General features: G+C 42.0%; 2 protein-coding genes and 1 long non-coding RNA gene across 6 annotated transcripts in view; 2 read left to right on the top strand and 1 right to left on the bottom strand.

Annotated features, from left to right (window-relative positions):
• Nucleotides 1–6,903, top strand: part of LOC118400156 (FYVE, RhoGEF and PH domain-containing protein 5-like) — a 43,889-nt gene extending 36,986 nt beyond the window's left edge. Inside the window, exons 13-20 of one of the 2 annotated variants that reach the window (XM_035796706.2) lie at nucleotides 3,263–3,346; nucleotides 3,479–3,558; nucleotides 3,735–3,831; nucleotides 4,040–4,177; nucleotides 4,381–4,620; nucleotides 4,741–4,842; nucleotides 5,282–5,436; nucleotides 5,516–6,903. In XM_035796706.2, the coding sequence (XP_035652599.1) occupies nucleotides 3,263–3,346; nucleotides 3,479–3,558; nucleotides 3,735–3,831; nucleotides 4,040–4,177; nucleotides 4,381–4,620; nucleotides 4,741–4,842; nucleotides 5,282–5,436; nucleotides 5,516–5,552 (933 nt within the window). In that variant the 3' untranslated portion in view covers nucleotides 5,553–6,903. Of the gene's footprint in view, nucleotides 1–3,262; nucleotides 3,347–3,478; nucleotides 3,559–3,734; nucleotides 3,832–4,039; nucleotides 4,178–4,380; nucleotides 4,621–4,740; nucleotides 4,870–5,281; nucleotides 5,437–5,515 lie in introns of both variants that reach the window. The other variant, XM_035796705.2, reaches the window with a different exon arrangement.
• Nucleotides 6,904–10,230: 3,327 nt separating this feature from the next.
• LOC118399750 (uncharacterized) lies at nucleotides 10,231–12,014 on the bottom strand. The gene is made up of 3 exons (XR_004828895.2): nucleotides 11,833–12,014; nucleotides 11,222–11,294; nucleotides 10,231–10,321 (listed from the first exon to the last, which is right to left on the bottom strand). It is a non-coding gene; the product is annotated as an uncharacterized LOC118399750 (long non-coding RNA).
• Nucleotides 12,015–15,778: 3,764 nt separating this feature from the next.
• Nucleotides 15,779–18,804, top strand: part of LOC118399847 (protein kinase C delta type-like) — a 33,808-nt gene continuing 30,782 nt past the window's right edge. Inside the window, exon 1 of one of the 3 annotated variants that reach the window (XM_052473352.1) lies at nucleotides 15,779–15,971. The gene's annotated coding sequence lies outside the window, so the exon portion shown is untranslated. The remainder of the gene's footprint in view (nucleotides 15,972–18,804) is intronic. The other 2 variants (XM_052473351.1, XM_052473353.1) reach the window with 2 other exon arrangements.

Here is an 18,804-nt window from a genome sequence, read left to right as displayed (position 1 = left end):
GCCTCCCTCTCTCAGGGCTTGTTTTCGAGGGCCCTGCTTCCTCACAGGATGTTTGGTGTGGGTCACTGGATGCTGGCTTCCTGTGCAGTGAGGGGACTGACAGGGCTGCAAAGACCAGACACTCTGTAGACTGGGGGTGTGACATAAAACAAAGTCTTAAGGGAAGTAAATGGTAGAAAGAAAAGGGTATCATATACTATTGTGACATTTACTAGTATGTACTTTATATTGAACTAAATCAAATAGCACAGTTGTTTCCTTGGAAGTTGTGGGAACGTGTGTTTTTGGTTTCACATCGGTTGTGGGAACAACGCTGTATGTTTCTTGGAACAATTTGAGAGCATGACTTTAAATAGAACCATGAGGAAACATGTAGGAAACATAATGCTGAAGTATTGAAATTCCCACAGAAGAACATTGTTTCTTAAAGTTATCTTTTTGAGAGCATTCCCAATGTGAAACTAGTTGGAGAACATTCCTAGAACATTACCAGAAATGTCATTCAATGTAACCATGTTTGAACTTTTAGGAAACATTATGTTGAAGTAATGAAATTCCAAGAAAATAAAATGATTTTGTCAAGTTCCTTAAATGTGCTGAGAATGTTCTAATGCCAAGCAACTGTCCTGCACCATTCTCAGAACATTGTGGGAAAGTTGTATGCAAAATAACCATAGGGCAACCACACTCTCACCGAGCTCTAAGAAACATATGGTTCTCAGAACGTTATGTGCTAGCTGGGAGCCATTCTCTGAGGAGCCATTCTCTTTCTCTGCTTCCTTTTCCTACCACTTTCTTATTGTCTTCATGTCTCTCTCTCCCTGTGTCTCCCAAATGGGTTGTATATCAAATCAAATCCATTTGTATTTGTCACATGCGTCGAATACAACAATGCAGTTCAAGAAATAGAGTTAAGAAACTAAAGTTTAAAAATATATATAAAAAAGTAACACAATAAAAGAACATTAACGAGACTATATACAGGCGGTACCGGTACAGAGTCAATGTGCGGGGGTACAGGTAAGTTGAGGTCATTTGTGCATGTAGGTATGGGGGAAGTGAGTATGCATAGATCATAAACAGCAAGTAGCAGCGGTGTCAATGTAAATAGTCCAGGTGGCCATTTGATTAATTGTTCAGCAGTCTTATGGCTTGGGGTAGAAGCTGTTAAGGAGCCTTTTGGTCCTAGAGTGATGGTTGACAGACTGATGTGTGTGAGTAACTGGGTAGCTCCTCTGGAGTAGATGGCTGGAGAGGGGCAGCAGGTGTAATGTATGGGCCAGCGAGTCCAAACAGAGATGATGAAAGCCATCACTCACTTAGTGACACTGAGGAGCAGCACTCAACAGCCATTAAGGCACTGTCATGGCAACCAAAGGAATGTCCCTGTCATGGCAACTAAAAGAATGTCACTGTCATGCTAACCAGAGGAAAGTCACTGTCATGCTAACCAGAGGAAAGTCACTGTCATGCTAACCAGAGGAAAGTCACTGTCATGCTAACCAGAGGAAAGTCACTGTCATGGCAACCAGAGGAAAGTTTTAGAGAGGAGAGAGCCACGAGTGAAGGAAAGGATTAGGGGAGGAGTGAGAAGAGAGAGGGACTGTCACAGAAGGGAAGAAACAGGTGAAGTACTTGAAGCAGAAGAGAGGAAGAGAAACGTGTTGGGAAAGTGAATTTGCAGTAGTTGAGCATCTAATGCATGATTAAAATGGAGTTTCTAGGTTGTACTTTGTACACATCTCTGTAGGTGTCCTGGAGGGCAGGCAATGTGCCCCCGGTGATGCATTGGGCAGACAGCATCACCCTCTGGAGAGCACTGTGTTTGCTTGCGGTACAGTTGTCGTACCAGGCGGGGATACAGCCTGACAGGATGCTCTCAATTGTGCATCTGGAAAAGTTTGTGAGGGTATTGGGTGCCAAGCCAAATTTCGTCAGCCTCCTGAGGCTGTTGCGCCTTCTTCACCACAATGTCTGTGTGGGTGGACCATTTTAGATTGTTAGTGATGTGTACTCCAAGGAATGTAAAGCTTTTCACCTTCTCCACTGCGGTCCCGTCGATGTGGATGGGGGTGTGCTCACTCTACTGTCTCCTGAAATCCACGATCAGCTCCTGAGTTATGTTGACGTTTAGGGAGAGGTATTTTCCTGGCACCACAGTCAGGACTAGAGGGTCACATGCTGTTTTGTCCCTTTTGAGCTTGTTTTGTTGTTGTTGTGGTGGCTGGTTCCAGGGCCTCCACCCAGACCAGGCAGTTTCTCAGAGCAGCTGGGAGCTGGAAGGGACCGGTGGAGAATTCCTGGATGCTGCCTTATGGGCCGCGGATGTTTAGAGCACACAAAATGTGTGAATAATGATGTCACTGCTTTTGTCCCACTCTAAATAAGGCCCTCCAACACAATAGGCTGTAGTTTGTTCTGAGGATTACAGTACGTTGGGTGTAATAAGCAAATAAACGTTGGTGCCTTTTTATCATATAGCCTTTGTTGTGTGTGACATGGGAATGTGTGGTTTGAGGCGTTAACGTTTGAATGTGTGAATAATATGAAAGGAAATCCCCCCCCCCCCAAAAAAAAAAAAAATTGCGACCAAGGAGGTTCCATATTAATTGCTCTAAAGTCCTCCTCCAGTCTTCTTTTCACCTCATTGAACACCTGATTTACTAAACAAAAGGCACATCTCAATAGGTGGTCCAGGTATGACATGACATGACACAGGTGGTGGGGTGGGGGCTTCCTCTTTTGTTCTCTATTGCTCCTCAAGCAAGTCGGGGGATCAATGACATCAGACTAACTCCTTGAATGCCTCACTCTTTGAAGTTTGCAGTTGTGTGGAAAAAAAATATTATTTTGCTCAAAACATATATATTTTCACCCTTTAGTGTGTGTGCTTTACTATATACTTGGGATACCACTTTTCAACAGGAAATTTTCAAAAATCACTGGAGGACGTCTTCAAGTTTATAGTGCCCCCTGTGGCAAATTCCCTTTGAACGAGATAAGGGTTGTGTTTCCAATCTCCAGAAGTGTGTTCTTGTTCACTCCCCCCATGCATTTAAAAGCATTGGATTGGATGCAAGCATGGCTGGAGGGAGTATTTCTCACATTACTTTTAAATCCATTAGGGAACGTATACGAGCACACACTTCAGGAGAAGGGTAGAGTACCGGAATGTAGCCATACATTTCAGGCTGGCAGTCAGGCTGTGTTTGCACACATGATAGTAATCATACCCCTGTCCCTCTGTTTCTGTCTACACCAGATGAATGATGTGATGCTGTACACCTATCCTCAGCAGGATGGTAAATACCGGCTGAAGAACACTCTCTGTCTGTCTGGGATGAAGGTGAGTCCCACCCCCGCCTACTGAGATGACCGTCCCTGATCTTCAGGCCTCACCCCTGACCTATGGCTGTGTCACCATGTCTTTCTGTCTGTCTGTGTGCTGACTGCTGTGCTGTGTGTACTGTTCTCCCAGGTCAGTATACCCGTCATAGACAACGTGCTCAATGCCCTGAGGATCGAGGTGAATGACGTCAGCATCACCCTGTCAGCCAGGTAAGTCAGAGCAGAGGACACCTGTCTGGGGCTTTGTACCAGTCTTGTCCGTTGGTTACATACAGTATATAATATATGTACTTATATATACATATACTGCATGTATACTGTATGTACACATGTATATGTCTAATTATGTGTACAGCCTGAACACATATATGTTTCTGTGTCCCTAGTTCCTGTGGTGAGAGGGAGGACTGGTTCCACACGCTGAGTCGGGCCATAGCAGATCATGCTGCAGGCCTGTGTACTTTCGGTGGCCTCTGCAGTGAGGTAATGAGTTCACCGCTGAATGACACTCAGGACAGGACATACCATTAAAGCTCACTTGTAACCAATTTAACGTGTGACATTTATAAAATGCACAGAAGGTTGTTAACGTTGTTGTAACATTGTTGTTATGCTGCTGTAACGTTGTAACGTTGATGTATTGGTTTGTAATGTTGTTGTAACGTTGCTGCAACATTGTTTCCCCATGCAGGCACGTGAGAAGCTGTGGATGGCCCTGGGGGAGGCAGCTCCAGTGCTGGTGCCTGTGACTCATGTGATGATGTGTATGAACTGTACCTCCGACTTCAGCATGACCCTGAGACGCCACCACTGCAACGCCTGTGGGAAGGTGAGACACACACGGGCCTTACTGTAGGAGCCTGTCAATCATACTGCTGTCATAGGAGACTCTCACTCATACTGACCCCAACCCACTGTTTTACATTATCCTGGCAGACTCTTTTAGTATCTTGACTTATTGATCTCCAACACTCCTTAAATCAGAGGTCCTCTCGTTCCACCTTCACACCTGTTCTCTCTCTCTACACCCAGGTGGTGTGTCGTGCCTGCTCCAGGAACAAGTATCCTCTGAAGTACCTCAAAGACAGGGTGGCCAAAGTGTGTGACCACTGCTACGCTGAGCTCAGGAAGAGAGGTGTCAGTATCTCAGGGGCGTGTGGTAACTCCAGCCCCTGCACCCACCGGGCCAGTCGGCCCCTCTCAGCTGTGTTCCAGAGCTTCCAGCCCCCAAGCCTGTGGAGGAGCAGGAAGAGCACCTCTTCTCTCAACCAGGTCTGCAATACCTCATCACCTTTGACCTTTATCTGTGTAGTTCTGTAGTTCTGCTCTGATGCAATATTCTGTGGTATGCCCTGCTAACTTCCTGATGTTGACCTCTGACCTATGTTGCAGGTGGTGTTGGGGGCTGAGGGCTCGGCCATGAGTGGCAGCCTGCAGCGGCGTAAGAAGAGCAAGAGGAAGTGGAAGAGGCTGTGGTTCCTCCTCAAAGACAAGGTGCTCTACACCTTCACAGCACGTGAGGTGAGGGGGCACAGAGTCTCCCACACCAGCCCCAAACACACACACACACACACACACACACACACACACACACACACACACACACACACGTACACACAAGTGAGCATGCACCCTCAATATACTCACAATATGCCCATATTATTCTGGACTCTTTTTAAAGCTTCTACAAAGTCTCTCCTGATATGGAGAAATTCTGTGCTCTCTCTTTATTTGTACTGTTTATTGTATGTTTATTTTGACAAGCTTTGTAGGTAGCTACCATTTATAATAAGCAGTGTTGTTAACTTCAATCACAAATACAAGTGTGTGTTAGTTTCCTTGTTTCTCAAAATTCTGTAAAAACCTAATTGGTATATACAGCTGAGTATGTGACTTGTCCTTTATAAATGTCCCTACCTCACTCTCAACACAGGACAAGATGGCATCTGAGATTCTGCCCCTGCAGAGTTTCACAGTGAAGCTGACAGAGAGGCCGGAGGGAGAGGAGAGCTCCAACATGTTTCAGCTCTACCACAAGAAGACACTATACTACACCTTTAGAGCAGACGATCAGCACACTGCCCGCAGGTCAGGCTACACACACACGCACACAGGCAGACACACATACACATCTACCGTGTTCATGTTATTCACTTTTGTTTTGCAGGTGGGTCAATGCCATGGAGGAGGCCACAGTGTTATAACACCTGCCTGTCTGCACAGACCAACGCTGCCTGTGCATCGCCTATCGACCCACTCTCTCTTTCCTGGTGTCTTCTGCGCAAAACCATCCTTGACAAGGCTGCCATCTACAGGCAGAAGGGCATACATGCAGACTATGTGTGGGGAAAACATCCAAGAGTGAGCCTCTTTAAGGTGAAAAACCTCTCAGTCGAGTACAGTGTATACTCAGACTGGGTCAGTTCCAAACTCGGTGCAGGACTTTGTTTGGGTCAGCAGTGGCGAACAGGACCCTGAAGAAGGACGAAACGTTGGTTGCTAGACCCATTAAATGTTTGGGAGCATAATTAAAGTGTTTGACTTTCTTTGAACACAAATCTTCTGAGGAAATACATAGAGCCAGCTCAAACACACACAGGTCCCTGTGTCAAAAGACCACAACTGCATGTCACAACATGCCACAACTGTAAAACTCCTAGACAATGTGTATCAAAATGTTTGATTGACAGCCTTCAGTGCCAGTGCACATTCACACACTTGTCTTTTCTGACGCTCTTTGTCTACTATGAACTTGTACATGGAACAACTTTGTATGGGTTCTGTTTTGGATAGTGCACACCACTGTACAAACAGTACCAAATGAAAATGTTGCCCTACCATGGCAAAACGCAGTAACTATGTCATTTTTCTGAAATGCAAAAAAAATATATATCGAGACAGACTGCAATTTCGGATATTCCATGATATATTCTGACCAACTGGCTTGTTCTTGTGTCAGGAAAAGAAATAACACATTAATCAGATAATACACCTGGCCATTAAAACAGAGCAAATATTTTTGATCAGAATTCATAGTTACTGCGTTTTGCATTTGTCGGGCAGTATTAACAACTTTGGTATTGTATGGAGACGTTTATGTACTGTAAGAGACGCATCGTATTTCAAATATAGTGTAATATTCAAACATTCACATTTTGAAGTGAGGTATAATAAGTATTTGTACAGCAATGTTATTGTATGATGTTACAAGCGAAAGCCATTTTAATCATCATATCTTGTCCAATGTACTCTCTGTGAACATACTTGTTTTACACCACAGGTGTGTAATAACAATGCCAGAATGTGAAATGTTACAGGCAGTTTTAGTATTATTCAACAAAAGATCATCTTGAAGTATATTTCATTGCTGAATGTACAGTTTCTGAACTTTTTCTGAAAGGGTGGTTACGTTTTTGAAGTGCCAACCGTTTCCATTTGAATGCCATGCCATGTGTTTTGGATCAACAAATGTGCATATATCAAATGATAGTCTTTATGGGAACGGCTGAAAAGTAAATGGTTAAACAAATCAATAAATATCAGTTTTAGCATCAACTGAGCGCTTTTCTTTGATGCTGATGATGTCACTCTTTTTTTCCTCTCTTTTCTAATTCTCCTTCTTTGAGAACATCAGATATTAACAGACTATCCCTGTCAGACTTGTCAGACTACATTTCATTCTAGTCAAAAATGCAACCAGTCCTGCACATCATAAGTACATGTATCTACACTCGGTCGATACGTTTGGTATTCACACCTGGGATTATGGGTTATACCAATAGTATTATGAGATTGTACCTCTAACATGGCGTTGCATATAGCACCATTTAAATGTTGATGTACAGTATACAGTTAAACAATTACAATAAATGAACTCATCAGAAAAAGTTGCTTCTTCCGTGCTTCCATAAAGACCAGCAGAGGACGGAATGTACATTTCATCAGAAACAATGTTGGTGCAGTTGATATGGCACAGTTACTAGGAGTATGTAAATCAAATCAAATGTTATTGGTCGCATACACACATTTAGCAGATGTCATTGCCGGTTTAGCGAAATGGTCAGTGGGTTATTTCCAGGTGAACATCATAGTGAAGGTCATTTCACAAACAGACAAACTCATCATAAACAAACTGATACCCGTGCAGATCATGGCCCTCTGTTTCTCTCGAGCTTTGAGCCTGGGGCTGATACCCGTATAATGCTAAAAAGTCGTGCAGGTGTATTTGTCGATCAAGCCGTGGTTTAGCGTTACTGTTGAAGCTTGAGCCCGGTCTTGTCCTAGAGATATAGCCTCAGACTAAGCTACCAAACATTTAAAAATGGAACTATCAAGAAGAAAACATCTCGCCTTGGAAGGTCACTTGATTAACTATCAAAGTCTTACGGATGAGTCTACAGCTATACACAGTCAAAATGCAGGGGCGCCTGTAAGAGGAGAACGCTATGAGGAAAATGATGAAGCTAAACAGAATGTAAACATGCGAGATCAGGATGATTCGTACGAAGCTAGTGCTAGATGCCATTGGACTATAAACGAGAGACTGTTTTAATTTTTGTAACAGGCTTGACCAATGGTATTGCTTTGTTGATTTGTTTATTCTACTTACTTTATTTTTAAGTATCCTGCTTTACTGAGATTAGAATACCTGTTTTAACTTATCATAACCAAAATTGTTATGAATGTTTTATTATTTTCGCAGACACTCCTATCCAGTGCGACTTACAGAAGCAATTAGGGTTAAGTGCCTTGCTCAAAGGGCACATCGACAGATTTTTCACCTAGTCAGCTCAGGGATTCAAACCAGCAACCTTTCAGTTACTGGACCAACACGCTTAGCCAATAGGCTACCTGCATTACTTTATATTGTTCTATTAGGTGGCCTTTTCTTTGATGGTATGTACATCAAAGAAATGACATAGTTACACTTATCTTATCCCCCCTACACTATGTAAAGTATACAAATGAATAAGTATTGGACCATATTGTTTCTGTGTGTGCTCTCCCCTTTTGAAGACTATGCAATACAGTTTTTGAGAGAACCTCAGACACACACATCAGAAACATACACGATGTGATGCCTTTTACTTCAATTCCCCTCTCCACATAACATGGGTTAAAGCTGCTTTATGATACGCATGATACACATTGAAAGATTCCAGACTCTTATTGTCATTGTATTATATGTATTATGATGTATTATATGATGTTATGAGGTGATGATCGATATTACTGGTATGGCTGTAGTAGGCATTGGCATGTCATCAGCCTTTGACACACTCATATCTCAGGTATGTACCTAAACAGGTGTGTCTCTGGGCTCCTGTGGTTGTTGTTTCTGTGTAACTATGCTGCCTACCTGCAGTATTCTAAAGCATGTGGGGTTTCCTGATTCATTTTTATGTATTTTTACAGTATATCCGTGTGATGACATTTGGGAGCAGTATTCCAAGTGCATGGGTGTTGTGTTGAGTCTTGAGAACAGTAACTGTGAAGGGTTTATGATACGGACTCTACCTCAAGTCTACAGGTTCTATCTCTACAGGTGCATTCATCCCATACTGTCTTTGTGCCTACCCTGCTTCCCTGCTAGGACTGAACTGATGGTAATATGACACAAATAAGATAAGCTAATTAGCCATATCAAAGAGTTCCACTGAGCCCCAACCAACCAGCAGACCAGGGAAAGGAATGCAGCAGCTGGTATGAATAATTAAAGTTAAGAAAAAGCACAAAACATTTTGTCCTACTTCTTTTCAACGCCTGCAATATTAATGGCCACAAGTTAAACAGAACACTGAAGGCCAACGGCAAGAGCTTTCCAGCAAAACAAGACCTTGTTTTCATTTTAATGTCTGATCCAACCAGGTCCCCTGAAACTATTTCAAAGCTTGGGTTTGATCCAAGAGTACACAGACTAACAGAACCTTATTAAGGTCAGTGAGGAGAGGAGAAATGGGGGGAACTTGACAAAGTGACAGTATGGGAGAGGACAGAAGACTGGAAGATGTACGGTGCAGGGGTTGAGGGGTAATGTGGAAGTATGAAGTATGTTTGGATATGTTAGATAAAGATAGAAAGATGGAGTGAGTGAGATTAGAGGAAGCAGTGAAGGATGGATGAAGAAAGAAATGGGGTTGCTCTAGTTACCACCATCCCTGGAGTCATTGTGGCCCAATACTAAGTCAGTGCTGAGAAGGAAAGAGAGGGAGAGAAACAGAGAGAGAGAGAGACTACGGAAAAAAATCCCTCTCTAAAGAACCTGAAAGACATTTTGCTCTACTTTTCGCTAATCCATCATGTCCTTTCCCACTGGGCACAGACATCATCAGTTCAACGTCTAGTTTTGATTTACATTTAGTTGAGTTGTCAACTAAATGTCACCATGTCTTTGCTTTTAGGTTAAAAGTTGGGTGAAAGAAATAAAAATATGAGATGCACTTATGTTGATGACTTTTTGCTAATACTATTAGTTTTCGACGTTGATCCAACATAATCACATTTTTTTTGTCTAAATTGTTTGGAAACAACATTGATTCAACCAGTTGTTTTGCAAGTGGGTTGTGCTCTCCCTCTACCTGAGCCTGTCTCCCCTTGTTCTCAGTGTTTCTCTCTCTCTCTCTCTCTCTCTCTCTCTGCAGGAGCCAAGGAAAGAGGAATCAGAGACGGGTCACTGTGAACATGCTCAGATCAATGGAGTCTGTCTGTGTTCTGTAGTGCCCTCGAGGTGAGAGTGGAGCTCAAAAGATATACAATGACAATTCTGTCCCTCCTTGGAAAGTTTTGGATCCACAATCAGGAGAGAGTGATTCATTGACTGGTGGAGGGATGTAGAAAGAGAGAGAGAGAGAGAGAGTCAGAGAAAGGTTATGTTTAATTGAGGCATTTTTTAATTAAAAGGGCTTTTCTCTCCAGTGGTTCCAGTGTGACCTTTCCTCCTTGTCAGCATTCCAGGGATGGTCCATCCTCTACACTGCAGACAGGAAACACCTGACCAGGCTTCAGGATCAGGGGTCAGTTAATCATCAGGAAGCATGGTGTTTATTTGAAAATAAATAAGTCATTTTTTTTTAAAGCAGGGCGTTCGATTTCTGTGAAAGTCCAAAGTAAGAAATGGAGAGTACAGTACACAGGAAGGGATCATGTGTTTACCAATAGAACATCTAGTTCAGATTTAGTACAGAACATATTTTGTGCTTCAGATCAGAATGTACTAGTGTCCATTCGATAATCAGGCCATCTATGTCATCTACAGTATAGGCTAGCATGGCATGTAAAGCATGTCAAACAGATGGACAAGCCTCCAGGTGTTTGTAATTTCTTCAAAAGTTTTCAGAGATAAAAAAAAATCAGTTTGTCAGTGGCTAAAATAGGAAAGTAAGGTTTTGCTGCTTTTCGAGAGCGATAAGTGTTCAATAAAGTGTTTCAATGTTTGACACTCACACTGTCTCCATGTATGTGTAAAACATCTCAGTGTTGGCCAGAGCAAAATGGATTGGTTTATCACATGCTTGTGTGTAAGCCAATTTAAACGGGAAGCTGATATCTTGCTCTCCGCGTGTGCGCACACTCGCACCACAAATAGTAGCCTATTCGTACAGAAAGCCACTGTGTCAGTTTAAGAGCAATGTTATGGTTTGATGAAGCTCACATGAATAAAGACAGGCTTTAGGACATGTGAAGGAAGGAGACAAGAGGAAGTGAAAAATGACAGGAGGAGACGAAGAAGAGAGAATGGATGGAATAGTAAGAGAGGAAGGACATATAGAAAAAGGTTTGCTTCTTTAGCAGAGGTCAGGATGAAAGGACAATTCTCTCATTTTTTAGGTGTTTTTGCTTTGCCCTCCATCTATCCCTTCCTCTCATTACTCACCCTGATGTTTGCCCTGGCACCATAGGGACAACAGCAGCAGGCATAACCGCAGGAAACGTCTGTGTTCCCTGCCCTAATGTCCAGTGCCAATATGAAAACAAAGTTACACACTGTCTGGGGCAGGACACACACTCTAAAAAGTAAAGATTCCTGGAGGATCCTTTAGGGGCTCTTCAAATTGAAACTGTGGGGGAACCTATAAGTTCTTCAAAGAACCCCTTTTAATGGATCCCCTAAGCAGAATAAAAAATCTTAATACGAGGTAAACTCCCAGCAGAGCCCAAGTCCAATGGGTATATCCTCTGGCGTGTTGATGTTAATGTGTTCATGTTCTACGTATCCATACCCAGAATGATTTTGCTGTTCATGGTGATCAAACAGGTTTCCTGTTATATTCATCAGAGGTGAAGTCTGTGAATCCCCCAAAAATGTGTTATATAGATGTTTAACAAAACATGCGCCTCAGCTACTAGCCTTCAACATATTCTTATAGCATACATATTCTTACCTCTTGATTTTCTGTTTTAGAAAGATTTGCACTTATATGAAAAGATAGATGGAATCATCATAAAACAATATCAACTTCAGACCATGCAAGGGACAAACCTTACCTTAAATTGAAGTGTAACGGCAGTCCTCTTCGTCTGAGGAGGAGTAGGAAGGATCGGACCAATATGCAACCTGGTAAGTGTTCGTCATCTATTTAAAATGCCCTGAACACTAAAATACAACGTAAACAAAAAGAACACCCAAAACAGTTCAGTCTGGTAACTAATACGAAGACAGAAAACAACTACCCACAACCCATAGTGGGAAAACAGGCTGCCTAAGTATGGTTCTCAATCAGAGACAACGATTGACAGCTGTCTCTGATTGGGAACCATACCAGGCCAAAGACATAGAAATCTAACACACAGAACAAAACATAGAATGCCCACCCCAACTCACGCACTGACCAAACTAAAATAGAGACATAAAAAAGGAACTAAGGTCAGGACGTGACATGACAGCATTACTACAACCGATCGAAGAGTGGACCTAAGTTCATCTTTCAATCACACATATGCTCCTAAAAACCAATGAGGAGATGGGATGCCGGACTTGCAGTGCTTTGAGCATCACAAATAGAACACATTTCTATTTTAGCGCCTGGCCACACAGACGGTCGCAGAGGTACATGATTGGTGTGGGTGCAATGATTGAATAACATGTATGTGTACATTTATTTTGCAACGCTCGCGCACGAGACGCGAGCCATGTGGTCAGCATGTAAGGTTCTTCAAAGAACTTTGAGGCTCTTAGAAGAACCCTTGTTGAGCCCCTCATTTTTTAGAGTGCACAGCAGTGGTATCCCACACATCATAATCAGAGCTAAATGAATGGTATAGAAGACAAGTCAAACGTACCACTGTTTTAACACTGGAATGTGATGACAGCACAGGAGAACAATCTGACAAAAGTAAGGTTAACAAAAGCCAAGCATCTCTTTCACACTAAGGTTGACTGTACACTGTACATGCCAAACACATGCATACTTTAGGAAAATAACCAACCTAAAATATATTGTGTGTGTGAAATAGTACAATAACATTTACATGACCTTACCTTGTCTAGGGAATGTGCTACGTCTATACCATTTACACAAGACAGTACACAAACACATTAATAACACACTTTACTTTCTTCTCTCACAGCAGTGCCACGGTCATAGGTACGACATAAGCATTAGGAGGTTGAATATGATTACTCAACCACTGGCACCTCTTATTAGAAACCTCTGTCTTTTATTTAAAAGTTGGGAGTACAACACCACACCATGGTGATTATGGATATGATTGATGAAAAACCAAATCTGTGTCAGCATTCACTTCCAATTAGAAATACAAGTCTGTGTGACACCAATAAACTTTGAATGGGACTACAAATAGCCCTATTGAAGCTGGGACAGTTTGGCTAAATTTAGAAGCTTCTTGTCTCTTATAGCCAGAGAGGTGGGCGGGTGGGGTATGATGACTCTTGATTCACTGCCTTGTAAGGGTGAGGAGGATGGATGGCTGGGAGCATGTAGGTGGGACTGGGTTGGTTTAACCAAGCCTCCAAAGGCAGTTTCTGGCTGCTCTAACCCAGGGATCATCAACTAGATTCAGCCGCGGGCCGTCACTTTCTTGAGCGGATGGTCGGAACATAATTATAAATAATTGATAGAATGCAAATTGACAGCAAGAAGCCAAAACAGATGTTTGACTAAAACGTAATATTTTCAAACCTTGCTGGCATTTGTATACGATCACTTCCTGTCTTTCTATTACATGTGGGAATACTTGGAAACAGATTTCTTAAATGAAGATCACTTAGAGCTGATTTTTTATATCCAACAATAAAAATTCCCCTAAAAAAACCTAATATGTATTTATTGCTCAGAAAACTTGGGGGGCAAAATAAATCCCTGCTCTAACCTATGGAGTGAGGGACTACATTTTCTCTCTCTCTCTCTGTGTGTGTGTGTGTGTGTGTGTGTGTGTGTGTGTGTGTGTGTGTGTGTGTGTGTGTGTGTGTGTGTGTGTGTGTGTGTGTGTGTGTGTGTGTGTGTGTGTGTGTGTGTGTGTGTGTGTGTGTGTGTGTGTGTGTGTGTGTGTGTCTGACCTCTGCCAAAAACATGTTTTCCTGGAAAGAAAGTTACAGACGCAGCCTTGAATTCTGTGGCCTATTTATGAACTTTACTGGGTTTTATTTTCAACATATAAACATTGGCTAAAAATCCATTGGAACATTTAGAGGACTGAATCTTGTTGATACTGTTTGTTACAAAAAAAAACATCAACCTGAATATTATTCTTTGGAGGGATGTCTCCAAGCAGTGAAAAGGACAAATGTGGTAAAAATAGATTCTCAAGGGCAGACAAATCACAGGAGCCCGTCCTCCCCAAATGAGGTGCCACTGGCCACCTGTGGCAAACATTTAAATGACTGCATCTTAGGTACCATTGTTGATACTGTTTGTTACAACAATAGAAACCTGTATGTCTTCTTCGAGGCATGTCTCCAAGCAGTGAAAATGACATATGTGGTAAAACTAGATCCTCAAGGGCATTGTACTGTGCTGGTAAATGTACAATCTCTCTATCTCCAATTGATTGTACAATATACATACATACATACATACAGTACCAGTGAAAACTTTGGACACACCTACTCATTCTAGGGTTTTTCTTTATTTTTACTACTTTCTACAGTGTAGAATAATAGTGAAGGCATCACAACTATAAAATAATACATCATGTAGTAACCTAACACAACGTGCCATTAGAACACAGGAGAGTGATGATTGCTGATAATGGACACCTGTACGCCTATGTAGATATTCCATTAAAATTCAGCCGTTTCCAGTTACAATAGTCATTTACAACATTAACAATGTCTACACTGTATTTCTGATCAATTTAATGTTATTTTAATGGACAAAAAAACGTAATTGTCTTTCAAAAACAGGGACATTTCTAAGTGACCCCAAACCTTTGAACAGTAGTGTATATATTATATTTGAGATTCGTCAAAGTAGCCAACAGCTTTGAACACACTTAGTATTCTCTCAACCAGAATCACCTGGAATGTGTTTCAAGAGCCTTGAAGGAGTTCCCACATATACTGAGCACTTGTTGACTGCTTTTCAGGTCAGGTAATTGTGGAGGCCAGATCATCTGATGCAGCACTCCATCGCTCTCCTTCTTGGTCAAATAGCCCTTACACAGCCTGGAGGTGTGTTGGGTCATTGTCCTGTAGAAAAACAAATGACAGTCCCACTAAGCCCAAACCGGATGGGATGGCATATCGCTGCAGAATGTGGTGGCAGCCATGCTGGTTAAGTGTGCCTTGAATTCTAAATAAATCAGTGACAGTGTCATCAGCAATGCACCCCCACACCATCACACCTCCTCCTCCATGCTTCATGGTGGGAACCACACATGCGAAGATCATCCGTTCACCTACTCTGCGTCTCACAAAGACACAGCGGTTCGAACCAAAAAATCTAAAATTTTGGACTCATCAAGCAATTCTCTTCTTATTATTGGTGTCCTTTAGTTGTGGTTTCTTGGCAGCAATTCGACCATGAAGGCCTGATTCACGCAGTCTCCACTGAACAGTTGATGTTGAGATGTGTCTGTTACGGAAACTCTGCGAAGCATTTATTTGGGCATCAATTTCTGAGGCAGGTAACTCTAATGAACTTATCCTCTGCAGCAGAGGTAACTCTGGGTCTTCCTTTCCGGTGGCGGTCCTCATGAGAGCCAGTTTCATCATAGCGCTTGATGGTTTTTGCGAGTGCACTTGAAGAAACTTCCAAAGTTTGTGGGTGTGTGATATGGAGGTTGGAGACATGTTTATTTTGACAATATAAATAACAACTTCTATAAACAACTGCAACACTGCCATGTTGCACTGAGTCTTTCTGTTGGAAAACCACATTAATGTTTGACTTTCGGATGTTGCAGATGCACCTCCCCCGACTTCACTCCTCGACTTTCGTCTACAGTCGGTTGTTTTCGCCTCACCACTCAAACGAAACCCCTCTCTCTCTCACACTCTCTTGGGAATGCACCTGCCCGACGTCACCAATGACAAGCCTGCGAGTGAGCGAACGGTCGAATGTTTCCTCAAACACACTCTAGATTTCCAGTGTGAGATACCTGTCAGTCTAGGTGCCGAGCACAAGGGGAAAGCAAACTTGATCAGGAACACTTTGAACACGAAGGTAAGTCGACTCCCTAACTTTTAAATAATTGCAACAGTATTGGAGGAAATCTTCAATAGTTGACAGAATTAAGATACTTGACAAATCAGGCAGTATAACTGCACATTGACAGCACCAGGGGAGGACTTACTTTCGATATTCGCACACGTGCATTATATATATATATTAAACTAATTTTAGTGTATTTTAAAGTTTGAGTGAGACTTTGACACTACCGCGTCTGCTGATTGTTGAAAATGAGCAAGTTGGCTACAAAATAATCACTGCGGTAAAGTGTTCGGTAACCTATGCGCGCTTCAAAGCACAAAAACCGTTGCGAGAACCCTCCATCTCTGTTGATGTAGGTAACCTATGGTCTGTAGGAATCCTTACACAAACTTTTCTCGATTGCTCTTGGTAGATTAACTGTCTTGTCAAATGTTTTTTTGGTTAGTCATTTAATACGCATTACTCACGCTCAGTTTCTGTGAGAATGAAGTTGAGCAAAAATAAACATCAAGCAATTTATCCTTGTCTAGTGTATTTCTTTCCATGGGTCTTGACGCTATCATGGTATTTAGAACGGATTGTTATTTGTGCGGAGGGATCTTGCTCATTTCAGCCACCGCCAGTCCTTGATGTGTGATATTTCACTTACATTTTTCTCCACACATACCACAATATTCGAATGATATATTACCATGTTTGCCACAGATATGAGTCACTCCTGTTTGCTAGTGCCACTTGTGATCTAGGAATGTTGCAGCACAAGTCCACAACCCCAAATTGTGTAATTTGTTGTCCATGGTGCCAATCACCACATAGTACAGTACGTTTATACAGTATGTGATTTATAAATTAAAGATTTGTAGACATGTGTCTGTGCTGCCTACTGAGAGGAAATTTTCAGAAAGATGGTCAACTAATTATTTTGGTGAGGTTGAATTCCTTGTACTCAGTGGTGTCTGGAGAAATTAAGATACTAAAATGTTTCCCAAAACAGCACGCCAGGTGAAGGAAATATGCCCTGTGTGACAAATGATTTGAGAAACAGTGACATGTACTCTTAAAGACCTAAAAGGCTAAATCCTATATCGGGCCAACTTAAGATGTATTGTGCAGGTAGATGAATATTAGGCATACTATTGAAATTGATAAATGAGGCTGTCACCTGAGTCAGAAATTCACAAGTTTCAGATTCTTTTTTTTCTTGACAACAACATTGGATGTTTTAAGTCCACAACAATGGGGTCTGGGAAAAGTCCACTTTTGATGTCTGGGAAAAATCTAAGAAATTAGGATTTGTGAGTGTAGTTACCCTTTAATTCAAGTGGCAGCCACCTAGCTGTGTTTCTGTAATGCACATGAGATGGAGTTTGCAAAACAGATGGCCACTGGGTTGATGCAAGGTATCATGATATCATTCTACCAGGTAGGCATAGGCTACTTTGTAGCTAGTTAACATTTAATTGAGAAGGTTTCTGGGAAAGCCTTTCCATCTACGGGTCAAAAGACCGTACGGCCTATCATTAGCATCACTATATTTTCCCTGTTCCTTAATTGCTTAATTGTTTGAAACCTGGATGTTTTACTTTATATTATGAGGCATGTCTTACTGTCATATCTGCTATGCTCTTTTAGTGAGAGATGTAATGACAATATTTGAAAACGGTGATTAGTAAAGCCAATGGGAGCTCGTCATAGGAGAAGGCAGTGAGATGATGTTGTTGTATCGCGTCACCCAGAATGTGTAGACTCTCGAGCAGGAGCAATGACTGCTACTAGTATGCGTTTGTAATTTATGCCGTAGTGTCAAATCTTACAGCTCTGACAAACTCTTTACACACAATGTTATTCAATTCCAAATGTATTGGCTAGATATTTAAACTCTGCGAGACAGCGTGGGTTCCAGAATCCTCAAGACCCTGTGAAGAATGTTGTGGTGTGTGACCCTCCCCCCTGTCTGTGCCACATCATTTAGAGAGTACAGGAAAGAAGTTCCTTCTTTGCTGTCTTATCGGTTAGCCTTCGTTGATACCTAACCTGACCGTTTTTGTACTTGACCATACTACTTCATTGCCTTGTCAATGACTTGTTTGGCAAGACAACAAGTCGACTAAGGCAGAAACAGTGTGTCACCCAGGCTACATATTTTGTCAGATACAGTTTTTCATTATCTCTTTGACAGGCCACAATAGCACAGTAAAGGTAATCCTATAGACAGTAGGAGACAGGAGAGGTGTGTCTACTTGCTACTACCTTTGTGACAGCTGCTCAGTGAAGAGCTCCCAAACAAGGAAGCACAACAAATATGGCCAGCTACCCTCTATGGATCTGCTAGAGCACAATGTGTGAGCTTGTACATGTGATTTATAAGTAGGTTTAATTGACTCTGCTTTGATTCTCTCTCTCAAATTGTTAAGCTGAGGCTAAAGACTACTAATAACACTCTACACTAGCATAGCCAATAAGGCAAACTCTTTTTAAGAGGGTGAGTCATCTTTTTGAAGCTCAGCTGTCTTTTTGTCCTCAATCTTTGGAAGGAGAGAGATGGTGGTAGAGCAGAGGTTCCTAAACTTTTTTCGTCAGTAATGAACCCCCCACACACTCGGATTTAGTTAGTGTCTGGTCCTCTCCACCTTGTTATAATGAGTCGTGTGTAGCTTGTGGGCATTGTATGACAGACTGTTTTATAATCCTGTTTGCCACCCTAACACAGACCTTTTGTTGTCTGCTCTGTTGTGGTTTAGGCTACATGACAATGATGTATTATTTATTCATTTTGACCAGAACTGCTCCCAGGCATGGCTCTCAGCACATCACACACAGCGAGAGTGAGTGGAAGAGAAACACG

The sequence above is a fragment of the Oncorhynchus keta genome, chromosome 21 (genome assembly GCF_023373465.1).
Source record: "Oncorhynchus keta strain PuntledgeMale-10-30-2019 chromosome 21, Oket_V2, whole genome shotgun sequence".
Lineage (NCBI taxonomy): Eukaryota > Metazoa > Chordata > Actinopteri > Salmoniformes > Salmonidae > Oncorhynchus > Oncorhynchus keta.
This window is presented reverse-complemented; position numbering and strand designations above follow the sequence as displayed.